This window comes from Crocodylus porosus, unplaced genomic scaffold (genome assembly GCF_001723895.1).
Source record: "Crocodylus porosus isolate Cpor-Errol unplaced genomic scaffold, CroPor_comp1, whole genome shotgun sequence".
Lineage (NCBI taxonomy): Eukaryota > Metazoa > Chordata > Crocodylia > Crocodylidae > Crocodylus > Crocodylus porosus.
In genome coordinates, this window is record NW_017728931.1 from 116,841,321 (window position 1) to 116,856,943 (window position 15,623).

General features: G+C 38.0%; 1 protein-coding gene across 2 annotated transcripts in view; it reads right to left on the reverse strand.

Annotated features, from left to right (window-relative positions):
• Positions 1-1,874: 1,874 nt before the first annotated feature.
• Positions 1,875-15,623, reverse strand: part of TBC1D22A (TBC1 domain family member 22A) — a 437,081-nt gene continuing 423,332 nt past the window's right edge. For both annotated transcript variants that reach the window (XM_019543502.1, XM_019543501.1), the window contains one exon: positions 1,875-5,123. In XM_019543502.1, the coding sequence (XP_019399047.1) occupies positions 4,995-5,123 (129 nt within the window). In that variant the 3' untranslated portion in view covers positions 1,875-4,994. The remainder of the gene's footprint in view (positions 5,124-15,623) is intronic.

Consider the following 15,623-nt stretch of genomic DNA (forward strand, 5'->3'; position numbering starts at 1 on the left):
AGGCTATGAAATAGGAGGAGAGCCCAGAAACACTTAAAAGACAGCAAAATTTCCAGAGGAAAGGTTAGCTTGATAAGTGGAACATCAAGGCTATTAAAAAGGTTGACAGAAGTCAATCGTCATGGTGCTCTGTGACCAGTGGGGTCCCCCAAGGATCTGTCCTAGGACCTATACTTTTTAACATCTTCACCAATGATGTAGACATTAGTGTCTGAAGTGGGCTGGCCAAGTTCACCGATGACACCAAACTCTGAGGTAAAGCATCCACATCTGAGACAGAAGGGCAATCCAGGCTGACCTTGACAGGCTGAGGAAATGGGCGGCTGAGAACCTGATGGTGTTCAGCACCAAAAAATGCAAGGTTCTCCACCTTAGGAGGAAAAACCTGCAGCATCCTTATAGGCTCAGCAGTGTTACGCTGGTTAGCACTATGGATAAAAGGGACTTGGGGGTTATGATTGACCACAAGATGAACAGGAGTCTTCAGTGTGATGCTGTGGCTAGTAAAGTGTGCAAAATGCTGGCTTACATCCATAGGTGCTTCTCAAGCAAATCTTGGGACGTCATTCTCCCATTGTACTCAGCCTTGGTGAGGCCGCAGCTGGAGTACTGCGTCCAGTTTTGGGCTCCACAATTTAAAAACGATGTGGAGAAGTTTGAGAGAGTCCAAGGAGAGCTGCGCACATGATCAGAGGTTAGGAAAGCAGACCTTATGAGAGGCTTAGAGCTATGGGACTCTTCATCCTGGAAAAGTGCAGGCTCAGGGGTGATATGGTGGCCACCTATAAATTTATCAGGCGTGTTCACCAGGATCTGGGGGAACATCTATTCAGCACAGCAACCCAAGGAATGACAAGATCGAATGGTCATAAACTCCGCAGCGACCAATTCAGGCTGGACATAAGGAAGAACTTCTTTACTGTCTGAGCCCCCAAGGTTTGGAATAGACTGCCGCCAGAGGTGGTTCAAGCACCCGCTTTGAACACCTTCATTTGGATGTTTATCTTGCTGGAATCCTATGATCCCTGCTGACTTCCTGCCCCTGGGGCAGGGGGCTGGACTCAATGGTCCTTCGGGGTCCCTTCCAGCCTGAATGTCTATGAAATCTATGAAAGAGAAATGATCATCAGCACCTGTGGAGTGAAGTACAAAGAGCCATTAGTCAGTTGAGTCCCTACAGTCAACTGACTGCCTGAATAGAAATGCCACTGCTGTTGTGAGCAGAAATCAAAGTTGGGCACTTCTACTCTGGGCAGGAAATCAGATTCCCTACTTACAATGTGCACATGTGGTATGTGAGTAAATATGCTATATTTCTTGGTATATAGCGAAGAGCCTGTGCCCGCCTGGCCTTGAACATCCGGTCACGTGCCGCTCGGGCCCAGATGTTAAGTGCTATCTGTCCATCCATCCCTGCTGTTATGTCGAGTGGGTGTCTCTTCCCGGAGTAGTCTTCCCCAAATCTTGACTGCCACAACTTTGGAACTTTCAGAAACAATCAATCCTTCCACTGGCTCTCAGTACTTCACCATATTAAGCTTGTTGCCCTTACCCCATGACACTCGCAGATCCACACCTCCAGATTTGTTGGTTCTTGTATTTTATTGCATCTGTCCCTCACTCCCAGATTCACTGTTTTACTTCTCAGCTACCCAGAAACTTCTTAATGCTTCCCTCCACATGGGTCATTATGCAGGCTTACCTTTGTAAGCTAGTAGTCTTAATACCTTGTAAACGAAGTTGTAGAAGTATATTTGAGAGAAAAAACTTTGTTCCATTATGTGTAGTCAGTTGTTCTACAAAGTAGGGCACTATAATCATTTCTTGATACAGTTTGGAAGGTCTCTGATGAAAAAAAAGTTCCACTCTACACATCATGGTATAAATATGTATTTATTTTATTATCTTTAATCAACTTTACAATGTCTCCTGAAACAATGATCCTGGTGTTAATATCTGTCATAAACATATAACTAAACTTTGTGTACTTATATTTTATTTTATGAATCTGAATTTAAATACAAATCCATGGGCTTTTCCATATGAAATTAAGCCAAAGAACAAGTGTAACCTAATATATTATAATGTATTAAAGATGAATGTAAGACTTTAAAATCAGGGTCCTATGTTCACCTATGTATATTTACATATTTGATTAATTTAATATTTACACTTCTATGCAAATACTATAATCATAAATCTGTTTTTCTATTTTGTACACTTTTATTTTCATTTTTGTTCAATAATTTTATGTAACACACTGCATTTCAGATAAAACAAACTTCAGTATTTTCATACCAATCCTATGAAATTACAGATTGGACTCACTAATGATGTGTCAAGATGTCTGTTTAAAAATACTGATAGATAAGAAAATACATACTATTTTCATAATATTTTTATTCTTAATTGTGAAAAAATAGGTCTACGGATGTAAAATGACAGTTATTTCCTCTTTATATGTAATATTTTGGTTTGAATGGCATTTTACCTGAGATGCATTACTATTAAAATGCAACGGTAATTAACTTTATACAAGTAAAAGTTGAACATTAAATTTTAGAGGATTGGGAAATTTCACATAAAAATACGCTGGACTCCTATTTACTGAAAAATATCCTATATATATAACTATATATAATCAGTACATTAGGAAACTCGTCATAATTTTTAAAGCAATGTACTACTTTTTTTTCATTTTTGACATGAATACAACATGCCTCTTTTGGGACCATGATAGCACTTCCTTTAATTGGAAGTTATATGTATTCTTTGAATTTGGAAGACATGGCAGTCAAGCCAAGTGGGCTCTCTGAAATAAAAATATATATGCAGCCTCATTAATGTTACATAGTAGCATCTGACACAGCAGACCACTTCAGATCAATTTTACATATTACATATTACCTCATCTCAATAAAATAGTTAATTACAAAACAAGACAAAACATTGTATGTCTACTGCTGCATGTTTTCTGTCTCCTTTGTTAGTTACAATATGTATTTCTATTAACAGATATTTTTATAGATACTTATATTTAACTACAGCAAATGGTCACATATATTTCAGGCTTCATGTATTTTGTTACTATCAGATATTCAGTTAGGCACAATAAGTTGTTCTTTGTAAACTTAATGAGAAACCATGAAACATCAAATCATTAATTAAAGTTAAACTAAGATTTTGGGACTACATTTAAGATGTTCACATCCACTATGTACTGCACGCACAAACACAGTGACCCAAGTAGTCTGAGCCTGCTTCTGCTGAATTGAACAATTCCATTGATTTCAATGGAATACAGCCATAACTTGGAAAACAAATATTTTGGCTTAGGTATTGTTCAGGTTAGTTTTCTCCCATCCATCCGCAGTTCCATGTCATTTAAAAAGGATAAATCCTACATAACAGCACAAATCGGTATGAATTATTGTTATTTTATTTATCTTGATATACCTATTAGTTAAGAACCAAGGACCTCCAAAAGAAATCAAACCAAAATGGGTGGGTAAATATTTTGCAAGAGCTTGCGAATAACCTTCTATCATAATATCTTAACATAAGTCCTTTTGAAGACATAAAACATAAAAAGCGTATTAGTACTTCCTATACTTATTATACCAACACTGTATGATTCATTCTGGAAGCGTGTTAAAAAAGCAACTTTGACCTCCTAGTATATTGGCTCTTGCAAATCACTACTTCAGGAACCTATAAAAAAGGTAAGCACAAAATCAACATGAGTTCATATAAACCCAAAAAATCATGGCAGAATTCTTATCCTATAGCATGTTCTGAAAATAATGATTTCACTTATACTAAATTAAGGGAGTACAAACAATTCAAAAAACCCAGTAACTGAATTCTAGGAAGTGATACGGGATTTTTTATTTCTCCAATGATGCAAGAGGTGTTTTGGGCATAGAACTATCATTAAAGTTAACAGGAACTTTCTTCTCACTTCCCCTGCACAATGATTAGAAAACAGTTTACTAAAGTTATTTTACAGATCAGTAAAAGAAAAGATGTATTTTCTCCTTCCCCTCCCTCCATTTTAACGTGTCAGATAAGGAGAATAAGGCAAAAATAGATTAAAACACATTTTGCTTTGTAAACTAAGCTACAGAACAGACATTCCTTTAAATGAACTTTCATGCTCACAAATAATTAAGCTAACTTTTTAAATTATCCATTTACTTCCCATAGCAAAAGTATATTTCCTATTTATTCAGTGCATTTGAGAAATACTCCAAAATGTAATGCTTGCAAGGGGAGTTCATTTTGAGTTTTGGGAATGAATCCTTAAAATTTAATTAATTCTTTCCGACAGGAATTAAGGAGGGCACAAGGCCTCTGTGACAACCTTTGGTGGCTACCATATACTGTGTGGTTTTATTAGAATTTTCATAATTTGGTTCACTGTAAAAAAAATGTAAATGCGTTATCAATTTCAAAATTTAAAAAGATTGTGGGGCCTACCATCCCTAAACAGCCTTCATAATTATGATTTGCCCCCTTTTCTACTCAGATTAAACAACTTATTTTATGGACAAATATTGGCTAGTAAAGATACCAAAGACTAGTATGGGTTACACAGGAATAATTATACAATATCACAATATTTCCCATAAAAGACTTCAAAGCTCACAATTGCATATTAGTCACTAAACAAAAGAACATAACACATTTTCCACATTCATACAATAAATGTCTTAATTGCTAAAGGAAAAAAAGACAAAATGCTACAAAAGACCATTGAACTTATTCCATTTTTGTGTGTTGAGCATGAAAGTTCACTTTTCCAGTTCTATAATGCTCTGTCTCCTACTATTTCTTTGGTATTCCGTTCTCATTGTGTAAATTCTCAGAGAATCCTAAAGGTATCTTTTTTTTTCAAATGCAAGTATTAGTAATTGTATGAAAGTGCAAACCAGAATAATGAAAGCCATAATACTGCAGAACAAATTGAACTTAGAACTTCTGATTTCCTTCACTCATTTTTTATAATGATTGGGGGCATCTGCAAAAGCAAACTTCAGTCTGTAGGCTTCTGCTAGAAGAACACTAATATCTTCATCTCCCCAGTGCACTGTGGGCAAATTCTGTAGAAATATCAGCAATTCCTAGAGGTGAGAAAAAAAGGAAATATGAATAAATTATTTTCCAATACAACTGTAGCATGTTGAGTTTCTTATTCATTTCCATTTGTGTGCTACCTCAAGGTCAGAGATAAGTCTAAGAACCCATTATGTTAAGTACTTTTCTTACAGTAGTTTAAGCTTGCAATCTAACTATCTATTATTACATTTATTTGTATTGTAGATATTCCCCACACAAGGGTATCAAACCCATCCACGACCCCAGGCCAGATCAGACTGTGGGGTCTAGCAGCTATGGGGCAAGTGGGGTAAAGCAAGTGGTGGCAGCATGGAGGTTAACTCAGTCATCACTGATGCATCCTCAATGGGGTTCCATAGCTAGGAATTCTGTGACAGGTCCTGGCCCACTCACTCAACCCCAAATTCCTGGCTACCCCCAACAGCTTTGTGGTACGGATGAAATGGCTCCACAGAATGGAACCAGCTCAAAGGTCATCTCTTTGACACCCCTACCCTACATGGATGAGGACCCCATTGTGATATGCACGGGTGATATCATTACAGAACTAAATTGCTAAAGCATTCTTATTTTACAGACAGGAGATCTAAAAACAAACAGCAGTCAGTCACTGGTAGAACTGGAAATTATATTAAATTTGGATCTCTGAAGTCCTGTTCTATTGCCTTAACATATAACTATTCTCACACCCAGCTATTTTATTAGGTTACTGTAAATTTGCTAAGCTACCCACAGTTCTTAATATTCGTTCAACTGTTGCAAATTTCAACTCAATTTTTTCAAATCTTTACTTCCCTTTGCTTTATAATAATACTATACTCAATCCTTAAAATTTCATAAAAATAAATACTGCTAATTTTATTTTTAACTAATTTCATTTCTTATTGCCATGTAATGCTCTATAGTTATAGTACTTTACTGACAATTCTGCATACACAATTTCAGAATCTAATTTAGTAACCCGGGATGACAAAGGGAGTGAAGAAAGGTGCCCAGTTTGGAGACGCTTGACATGCTGGAAATTAAAATTCTATCTAGTTGGTTTTTTCACGTTGGAAGAGACACAACAAGAGAAAAAGGAAAAGCTAGATTTTAAACCATCTGTTAATCTGATTTATGCACTAGACAAATGAAGGACAGGCACATGTATGGGGGCAGGCAGGGAGGGCAAGAGGCAGGTATCTAGCCCCTCGCCCCTTGCTGCTTTCCCCACCACAATGGGGGGGGGGTAGGATGAATTGAAGACAACTGTCCAATAATTAGATTTTATACATGGGAATTTAAAACAAAATGATTTTTCATATATAGAATATAAATATTGAGGGGTCATCTTAAATTTGAAGTCATCTTGCATTCAGGTAAATATAGTATTATGTATCAGTATTATGAGTTTATGTACTTGTTGAAAAGTACAGATGTTCTGCTCTGGGTTGAATTAGGGTTACAAAAGAAAAAGGCCTTCAGTTTAACTGGTTGAAAAAGTGGGAAGATGTGTTGTGAATAAGGTACAACTGATGACTGTAGGAGTATAAGGGCCGGTTTTGCAATTAAGGTGGTTGAATTCTGGTTTATATCCCCACCTGTGCCACAGAGCTTCTTTGTGATGTTAGCAAAATCATTTTATCCAAATCACTTAAGTGGCCACTAATTGTACATTTCTCATTTCCTGAGTGCCTGACTTGAGACCCTGGGGTCTGATCTGCAGAAGTGCTGAGCACTCACAGCTGCAGACAAAATCAATAGGAATTGTACTTTGAACACATAAAGTGCTATATTATAATGCTAGGCACTCTGACAAAACAGGTCTTAGAGTCTCCAATTGGTTATTTGAAATTAGCAGATACTTTTGACCTTAATTTCTCTTTGCCTGAATCCTCCATCTGGAACGTGGTGATATCATCTCACAAGAGTGTTGTGAAAAAAATTAGTAATTATGAAGCTGTTGGATAGTTAGTGATGAGCAGCAGAGAAAAGCCAACAAGAAAATGAACTATGAGGAACAATGAGTAAGTGAGAGAATTCTGGCTTCAGAGTACGCTTGAGTATGGTGTAGTAAATAAGGTGGTGCTGTGCATTCCACAACAAAGAGAAAAAACACACTGAACAACTGCTCTTTAAAAGAATACCATAAATTCTGGGCACTGAACGAGGAAGTTGTCCACTAGAAAAAACCACTAATATGAGATCACGTAATTGGACCCTGCAATACAAATTCAAAAGGAGGAGTTCAGGATGCACAGCCATTCTGGCACTTCTTAACTTTGCATGCTGGACTTCACAACCTTAATATTCTTTTAAGTAAATGTTGTGTGAGCACACATGCATATACACAATCTTTTTCAAAATTCTTTTAATAGTGAATTAACTTCCCTCTTGACCCTCCTCCACAATTTCATCATGTGGCATCAAACTGCTACCCTCAAAGTTCATCAGAAGGTTTGGAGCCTATAGATCCACCCCACAATCTTCTGCCGTTTGAGTTAAAAACCGTAAGTATTCACAATGGATCAGCACTAGAAGTGTTAAGATCCACTGCTAGTTGTTTTTAAAGCACTGTTTGAGGAATGGCAAAACCAAAGAAAATTCCAGGATGTGCTGGAGAGCACAGGAGTGAGAGGCTCCCTGTTGTCAAGTTCAGAGGCCAAGGCCCAGACCTAGCATGGCTTGTAGCAGCCCAGGGCTACAATTTAGGGTGAAGCCTGACTAGGCCCATGCAAAACACAACTAAATGTGGACAGTGTTTGGGAAATTAGGTGCAACAAAGTCTTTACTGTGCAAATTATAACTTTTCAAAGGCATATTAATTGGTCAAGTCTTTGATGAATTTTACAGGGATAACAAAAAGTATGTTCCTGACACAAGGGCCTCTCCCTGCCACATTTCAAGTTCCTGGGCCAAAACATGGGATGCTAGAACTCAAAGGATTGGTCACCAGAACTTCTAACATGGGCAAAATAATGCATTTTCCCTTGTTACTTTTTTGGAAATTGCTAAACAGGCTTGGATAAAACTTCTACCCCTACCCGCCCCAATTCAGCCTGAGACAGAAGTTGACATGGAAATTTCAAGCCAAAAGGTTAAATTTAGAATATACATATATATAAGTAACTGAATGTAGGATTCTATAATGCAGCAGTTCTCAGCTGGGGGTCTGTGGCCTGAAGAAGAGACAGGAGTGGGCCTGCCCTACCCAGCCCCACAGCTTCCATCTTGCAAGCAGTGCTGTAGATAGATGGGCAAAGGTTCACACTGCTGCTGCTCAGGTAAGTGGGGCTTTGGGGCTCCCCACTACCAAATCCCACCCGCTGCATCTGGGGCTGTGCAGGCAGGACTATGGAACCAGGCAGTAGTTGTGACACAGGTACGCCATGGAGTTATTATAGCATGCTAGGGGGGGAAGGATGTAATGATCTTATTTTCCACTCTGCTTGGTGACTTGTAGTTGCTTTTAAGAAGAGGAACTAGATACAGAAAAGGTGGAACAGGTTCCCTGATTCAGGTGCAAGAGACTCAGGAAGGGGAAGGAATATGGCTTCTCTCTCTCCCTCATATTTCTTCCATCAGAGAGTTATTTTGACTTTATATACTTCCTGGTAGGCTAAGATATAACACTTGTTATACAGAATACTGTTTGTAAGAGGGAGAAAAGAAAATGTAAGCCAAACAGTGTTATAAATCTGACAAGCATAACCATAAATGAGGAGCAGCCATACTTAAAAATGTCTTAAAAATGTGCTGTATCAATATTAGGCATGAAGGTGTTATACGGTTGCCAAAGCCACACAGAAATCCTCCCCCAACCTCCCCACTTGATTGCTTTCTGCTTGTTTGACAGCTATGCTACTAACTGTAATGAATAAATTAACACTGCATAGCAGGAAGCCTGTTTAAATGGGTGATAATTTAAATACATACTTCAAAAAAGATTTGAGTGGTATAATCCACAACAAATTTATTCAGAACAGTGTGCTAAGTTACAATCACTACGTTCAAGTAGTGTCAGAGATAGTTTTGTGGAATTAGCAGTTTTACATTTTACTGTGTTATCAACTAACCCTAGATCATCAAGCTCAGTCACATGAGTAGCAACCTGGCATAGTAGATTCTCTCTCTTAAAGTTATGATGTTCAAATCATAATAATGATAAAATTAATGTCAAACCAACATATTTTTCAAGATCTTAAAAAAAATAGAGCCTCCTTAAATCTGCATTCACATTTTTCAAGCAATAATGTGGTGTTAAAAATTTCCATGAGAAAATGTTTCTTCAAGGTTTCAAGGTATAATAATGGATCCTGCTCATACACACAGCTTTAAAGTAATAAAATCATACTGTGTTATGAATATTAGGAAATAATCACAAATTAACACCACTGTTTAAACAACTTAAAAACTTGTTGGTGGACATTTGGAAGTCCTTGCTGACTGCACAGTGATTACAAAGAGTAAAACTACCATCAGTAATTCCTTAATAGCTAGTATGCAGTATACAGTATTTACATTTTAAAACACAACAGATCTATCAACTTACTGATAATTGCAATATACTTTTTAGACAAAAAATATAAGTTTGTGGGGCTGCTTTACTTTTATGTAAGAGAAAACTTACATAGATTAGTTGTGAGATTTATTTTTTAAGCCAGAGAATATGTTAGCAAATGAGCTGGAATTAGTACTTGGGAATTCCAGTCTCAAAGCTAGAGAGCTCAGTACAATAGATCACACTGTACTTGCCATATGCAAAACTATACCATGAAAGCTCATCTTTGCTTCACACACCATACTAATTTTAATATGCTGCCGAATTCAGAAATAGGACTCTTTTTAAAAAAAACCCAACAAACTGATTAACTACTACATTTACTTCCAAATGCATGATTTTCATCAGAGCTGAAGATGTAAACCTATAAAGCAGGAACTCACTAAAGGTTTAATCCCATTTTTACTTAAGTATATGGGAATTTTGGCATTCACATGGAAGAGAAAACTGACAGACCCCTATTTAACAAAGTAAGATTGGTACTGATTGGTAAATATGCATGATAAATCCAAATGAAGTAATTGGCAATCACCAAGACAAATTGCTTAAATAATTTACTAAAGATGAGGCTTGGCTTACTTTGAACTGTTGCTTATCAGGGCTCCAAAATAGGCCTGCATAAAAATAAACCTTACAGCTTGTTAAAAATAAAAAGTAGACTTAACATAATTTCCTCAAAAATCCATTTTTAAAATGCCAAATATGTTAGTGGTGTGTTTGTTGTCTAGATGTAAAATATCCTAAAATTAGAATATCCCTTTGCCTTTTGATTTAAAAAACCCTCTATTTAGCAATTTACAATTACCAAAGAATAAAGATGATTAAATTAAGAGTGACTCAGATAAAACAGATTAATTTTGCTTATGATTCTTTTTTATTGTCCTTAATAGATAAAGTACATAACATTTGGATCTATGTTCAAAATAGATAGTTAAGCTAATTGGTTTAATTCAATTTTTCATCCACATTCAGGTTAAATGTATGCTGTTCTTGAAAATGGAATGAGTCATGATGTCTATCATGGAGAATAAAACATTTGTCTCAAGTGTAAGTTTCTTTGGTGCTGAACTGCTGAAGGATATATTTTAAATTAAGAAGTTATGCTGAATTTAAACACTGAGTTTGTAAAACATTTTTGCAAGTGTCACTCATTCCGTGCCATTTTGTATAGGCTGGAAAATCTGTCAATTAGCTCACAGTTCTATCTAAATCATTTACCAAAGACAAAAGCGAAGAACTTTACCCAACATTCTAACTCTGCCAATAGAATAGTTACTGGAAATTAAGTCACTTAAAGTCAGACGGTCTTTGTATTTCCAAAAAATTACTGTGTGTTGCAACACACACTATACAAAAGAAATTACTGTTTATTCTTTATATTTCTGAATCTGCTGGGTTTTATTTTGCAGAAAGAAATGTCTCTCCTCGATAAGTAAATATGTGTAATAGGGAAGATGAAATACTAGCAGTCATTAAATTATAACAAGAAATTTGATACAGTTTGCTGGCAAGGTTTATGCATCTGCAGGATGAATTATAATACAAACATGGTAGGGTGGCTGTGGCAAAATAATGATAGTGGATGAATAACTTTTTTAAGCACATCAGAAGCTGGAAACTTCTGATGTGTAAAACCTTGTTTCCTAGTAAATATTAACCAAGCTTCAATCTCTTGTTTAATATTTACTGTTTCCCTGATTAGTAGAAATGTAATTGTACAACATCTTTTAATTTAAGCTTTTTCCAAACTAGGAAAACAAGCTAGCTTCCCATTTTAAAAAATACTATTTATCATAATAACTTTTTAATCATTCTTCCGTGCATGCTTTCTTTTTTATTTTTAGATTCTCCTGTGGTTTTGCTTCCTTGGTTTCTTCCAAATGTTCAGCAGGTGTTGGACAATGCTGCATAATTTTGGACAGATGGGTTTTAGTACTGCACGGGACTATGTTGTACCTTGTCATGTGAAGAAATGCACACAGCTAGTCACAGACTTGTCAATGTTTTATTGGAAAGACTTCTTTCTTACGCATTACTAATTCATAGCTAGAGAATTGTTCCAAGATGAAACTTAAAAGATATCTTGATATCTGGCTTGGGGAAAAAAATACTTTTTTTTTAAATTAAAAAAAGATGTCCAATACACCTCTCAATTACATGAGTAAAATGTCTGCAAACAGTGGTATGCAAACTTTTATCATGGCAGGCTGGCTAGTTCAGCTGGTGGTCCCAATTTGCACCCAGGACAATTTCTGCCCTCTAAGCTGCCTCCTGTATCTTGTGTATCAGCGTCCCCGCACCTAAAAATGGCGGCAGGGGCACCTGAACTAAAGCTTGTTGAGCTTTAGTTGAGTTGAGTTCAAACACCCTCACAGCCATTTTTAAGTGCAGGGGTGCTGATACAGGAAATGCAGTGGTACTTTAGAGTGGCTCTCTGAGCTGCTCTAATTAAAGTGCTGCCTCCCCACCCCCAGAGCATGTGTAAAAGTGCCCCATGACACAAAAGACGGAGAGGGCTGCTTTAGTCAGCAAGGGAGAGAAGGTAGAGATGGCACTGGCCACAGATACCTCATTGTGGCTGACACTGGAATGGAACTTGGGTAAGGAAGGAGAGAATACGGGCCTCATGAAATTTAAATCCGCAGCCATATGATTGTTGAGAAAAGTGGACTGGATACCCTAGTGACCTTTTTCTACTAGCATGTAGAGCAGTAGTTTTCAACCTTCTTGGACTCCAGTGAAAAGAAATATGGATGACTACTTGGTTGGGAAGATATGCTAGCTCCCACTAGTTCCCTCAATACTTCTGAAGTTCCCGTATACAAAGCAGAAACACTTCCTTGTTTTGCCCACTTCTGTAATGCACTGATCACTGCTGGAATTGGTAAACCTAACATTAAGCCACTGATACAGCTTATGGGCTTTAGGGGTGCATCCACACATCTAAGCATGTACGATTGCAGCAGCTCAAACAGAAGCGGTACAAATTGGAGCTGGGGCTTTTTGCCTCAGTGCACGTGCCTGGACATGAACTTTGCTGTGGAGCCAATTGTGACACTTGGCATAAAATAACCCTGTCTGGCACCTCCCAGATCTCCCTGCCTTGGGAGGCTGGAGATGAACAGGAAAATGAGCAGGAGTCTGAAGATGAGCCCCTGGAGATGAGCTGGAGATGTTCCCTTGTTGTCTCCAGACTCCTGCTTGTTCCCCTGCTGGTCTCCAGCCTTGGGAGGCAGGAGCCAAGCAGAGAACGAGTAGGAGACATGAGCCAAGCAGGGGAACAAGCAGGAGAATCTGGAGACAGAAGGGGAACGTCTCCAGCTTGTCTCTAGGGGCTTGTCTCCAGCCTCCTACTCATTTTCCTCCTCATCTCCAGCTTTTCAAGGCTGGGGGAATGAACAAGGGGTGGGGGGGGAATGAGTGGAGGGCAAGGGGAATGAAAGGGGAGATGGGGGAAACAAACAGGGAGCTGGGCAGGGCCACCCCCATGGTCCCAACCCCCCTCCTCCAGCCACCCGAGCCCCTGCTTAGCTGGCACAAAGCTGGGTCCGGGTCCCTGCCAGTTTGCACCATTGCCAGCCCTGAATGGGGAGGCAGCATGCTTCAGCACCAGGGAAAGGGCCAACCACAGAGAGCTCTGGCAGGCTACCAGAGCATCTCTGTGGAGGACTGCACTGCTTTTTTCCCCCAGGGTATTATTTGACTCCTGAATATCCAGGGGTCTAATTTTGTCCCTCTGCGGCAAACATTTTTTTGTTCCTGCATGTGTCTCTTGCAGCATCTCAAAAAGGTTCGAGATGCTGCAAGAGGCACATGTGCGCTCATCCGGACACCCCTTAGGTGTCCTTCCTGCCATTAATTAGGGTTTAGATTAGTTCCAAAACATAAAGTTCCATAATTGATAGGGAAATATAAAAAAAAATGATAGTGGAAAAAATTCTGGGATATCCAAGTGTCCCCTGTAAGGGATTCCTGTTACAATATTGATGTATTTACTCCAAAATATCTGCGATAATAAAATATTCTCTCCATTTGTCAAGCTCACTTGTAATTCAACACTTTCATTCCCAGACAAACATAAATCGATGCATTGTACAATCTCATTCATTTTATGTCTGTTATTTTTAATGCATAAAAATTTACACATGGTACTTCCTAAATACACATTTAATTTAGTTTTTAAGAAAAACTGTTACAAATATTTTTTGAAGATTAGCAGCTATATTATATGCAGAGTTCGCTTTTAAAAAACTTGCCAACTGCCTTAGATAATTAAATAATATCTCCTTGGTACATGCAATACCTTAGGTATTTCGTATAACGAAGACTGGGAAGTAGAGGGCTTCCCACAAACACCAAGGTGCAAGAACAAATATGTCTATTTATGAAAGGATAACGTGTAAGAAAATCTCTCACAGAAAACACCCAAAACTATAACACAGCTTGGATTTTTAAAAGCACTCAGTGTTGGCCATATAGAGTTCCCATGTTTCTAATAATTACTGCGAAGCCATCAGTCCCTTCCTCCCCGCTGGGCTCTTATAAACTCAGTGAGTATTGAATTCACACTTCTTATTTGGGGAGTAATCACGTTTTCTGCTTGGCAAGAACAAGAAGCTCTAAAGAATCTGAAGTGATTTTGACTCTCCATAAAAAAGGGAGGGTCCTGTGGGTTACCACCTGAGGTGAAAAAAATTTAAGATCAGAGGAAGAATGGCAGACCATAGGGAACTCACTTTCTCAGCTGTCATGGAGGAGAAAACTGAGGGTAGCACAAAGGTACAATCTATTAGAGGATTGTGTTTTTAGAGGATCTAGAAAAGGAAGACTGTTCAACATGCTTCATGAACTGTCTTAATGATGCAGGTAAGATATACAAACTGCTCAACGCTCAGGTATTATATCAAAATTCTGTCTTTGTTGCATATTCTCCACTAAATTACCAGAAGTAGCAACTCTCTCTTACCTTCTTGTGGTATGTTGTATTTTCTGACACTAATTTTTTTTTGTACTAAAGATCCTAAATTGATTATCCTATGTTAAGGCATGCTTTGTGGCTTGGGATGTGTGTGAAAGGTAAAAGTGAAGGTATGGTGGACCCTTTTGAACTTAACATCCATTTTGTGATTGTCTGACATTTTAAGTGACTAGGCTTGATGACTCTGAATATCACTTCCACTTCCTACTTCTGGCTTTCTTTCTTCTTGTTTCTGTTACAAATAATCCCAGTCAACTGTAGCCAACAAACACTATCACAGATTCAATAACTGAGGTAATTAGTAAATATTAACAACATTCAATATGGCAAGAAGAATTATAAAATCAAAATGATGGCAAATGAACTGAGGTTTGAAAACTATGTAAAAAAATTCTCCCAAAGAATGACGTCCATATTTAACCCGGCGCAGTAACAACACAGGACCTGACATTAATAAAGACTGTTTGTAAGTGATATTTGCCAGATATAATTATTAAGAACCTTGATCCTGCACATAGACACAGCTAACCACCATGGGACACTTATCTTCCTGACATGTACTAAAACTCAAAAAAAAATAAAAAGAGCACACAAAGTTACCTGCTATGACTACTGGGATAAGTTAATTTTTTGCATATCTAAAGAATCAATTCAGGCATGTAAGGTCCAGATCCTATTCCACTTTACAAGATAAGCCTTTCCCAATGCTAGCTCCAAAAGTACAGATCTCTTCAGGTGCCCAGTCTCTCATCCTGGGAGGCATATGGAAGCAGAAGTTGTCTGAAGTTTTCTTCATGCTGTTTAAAAAAATTTTATGATGGTACCAATCCTGAGCAAATAGGTTTCCATGCCCACATGACAGGAAAATCAGTGACAACAAAAAGTAGATATTAGGAGGCGCTACTTCACAGTCAGGGCGGCTAGGGCCTGGAACCGGCTTCCAGGGGAAGTGGTGCAGGCTCCTAGCCTGGGGATTTTTAAAAGGAA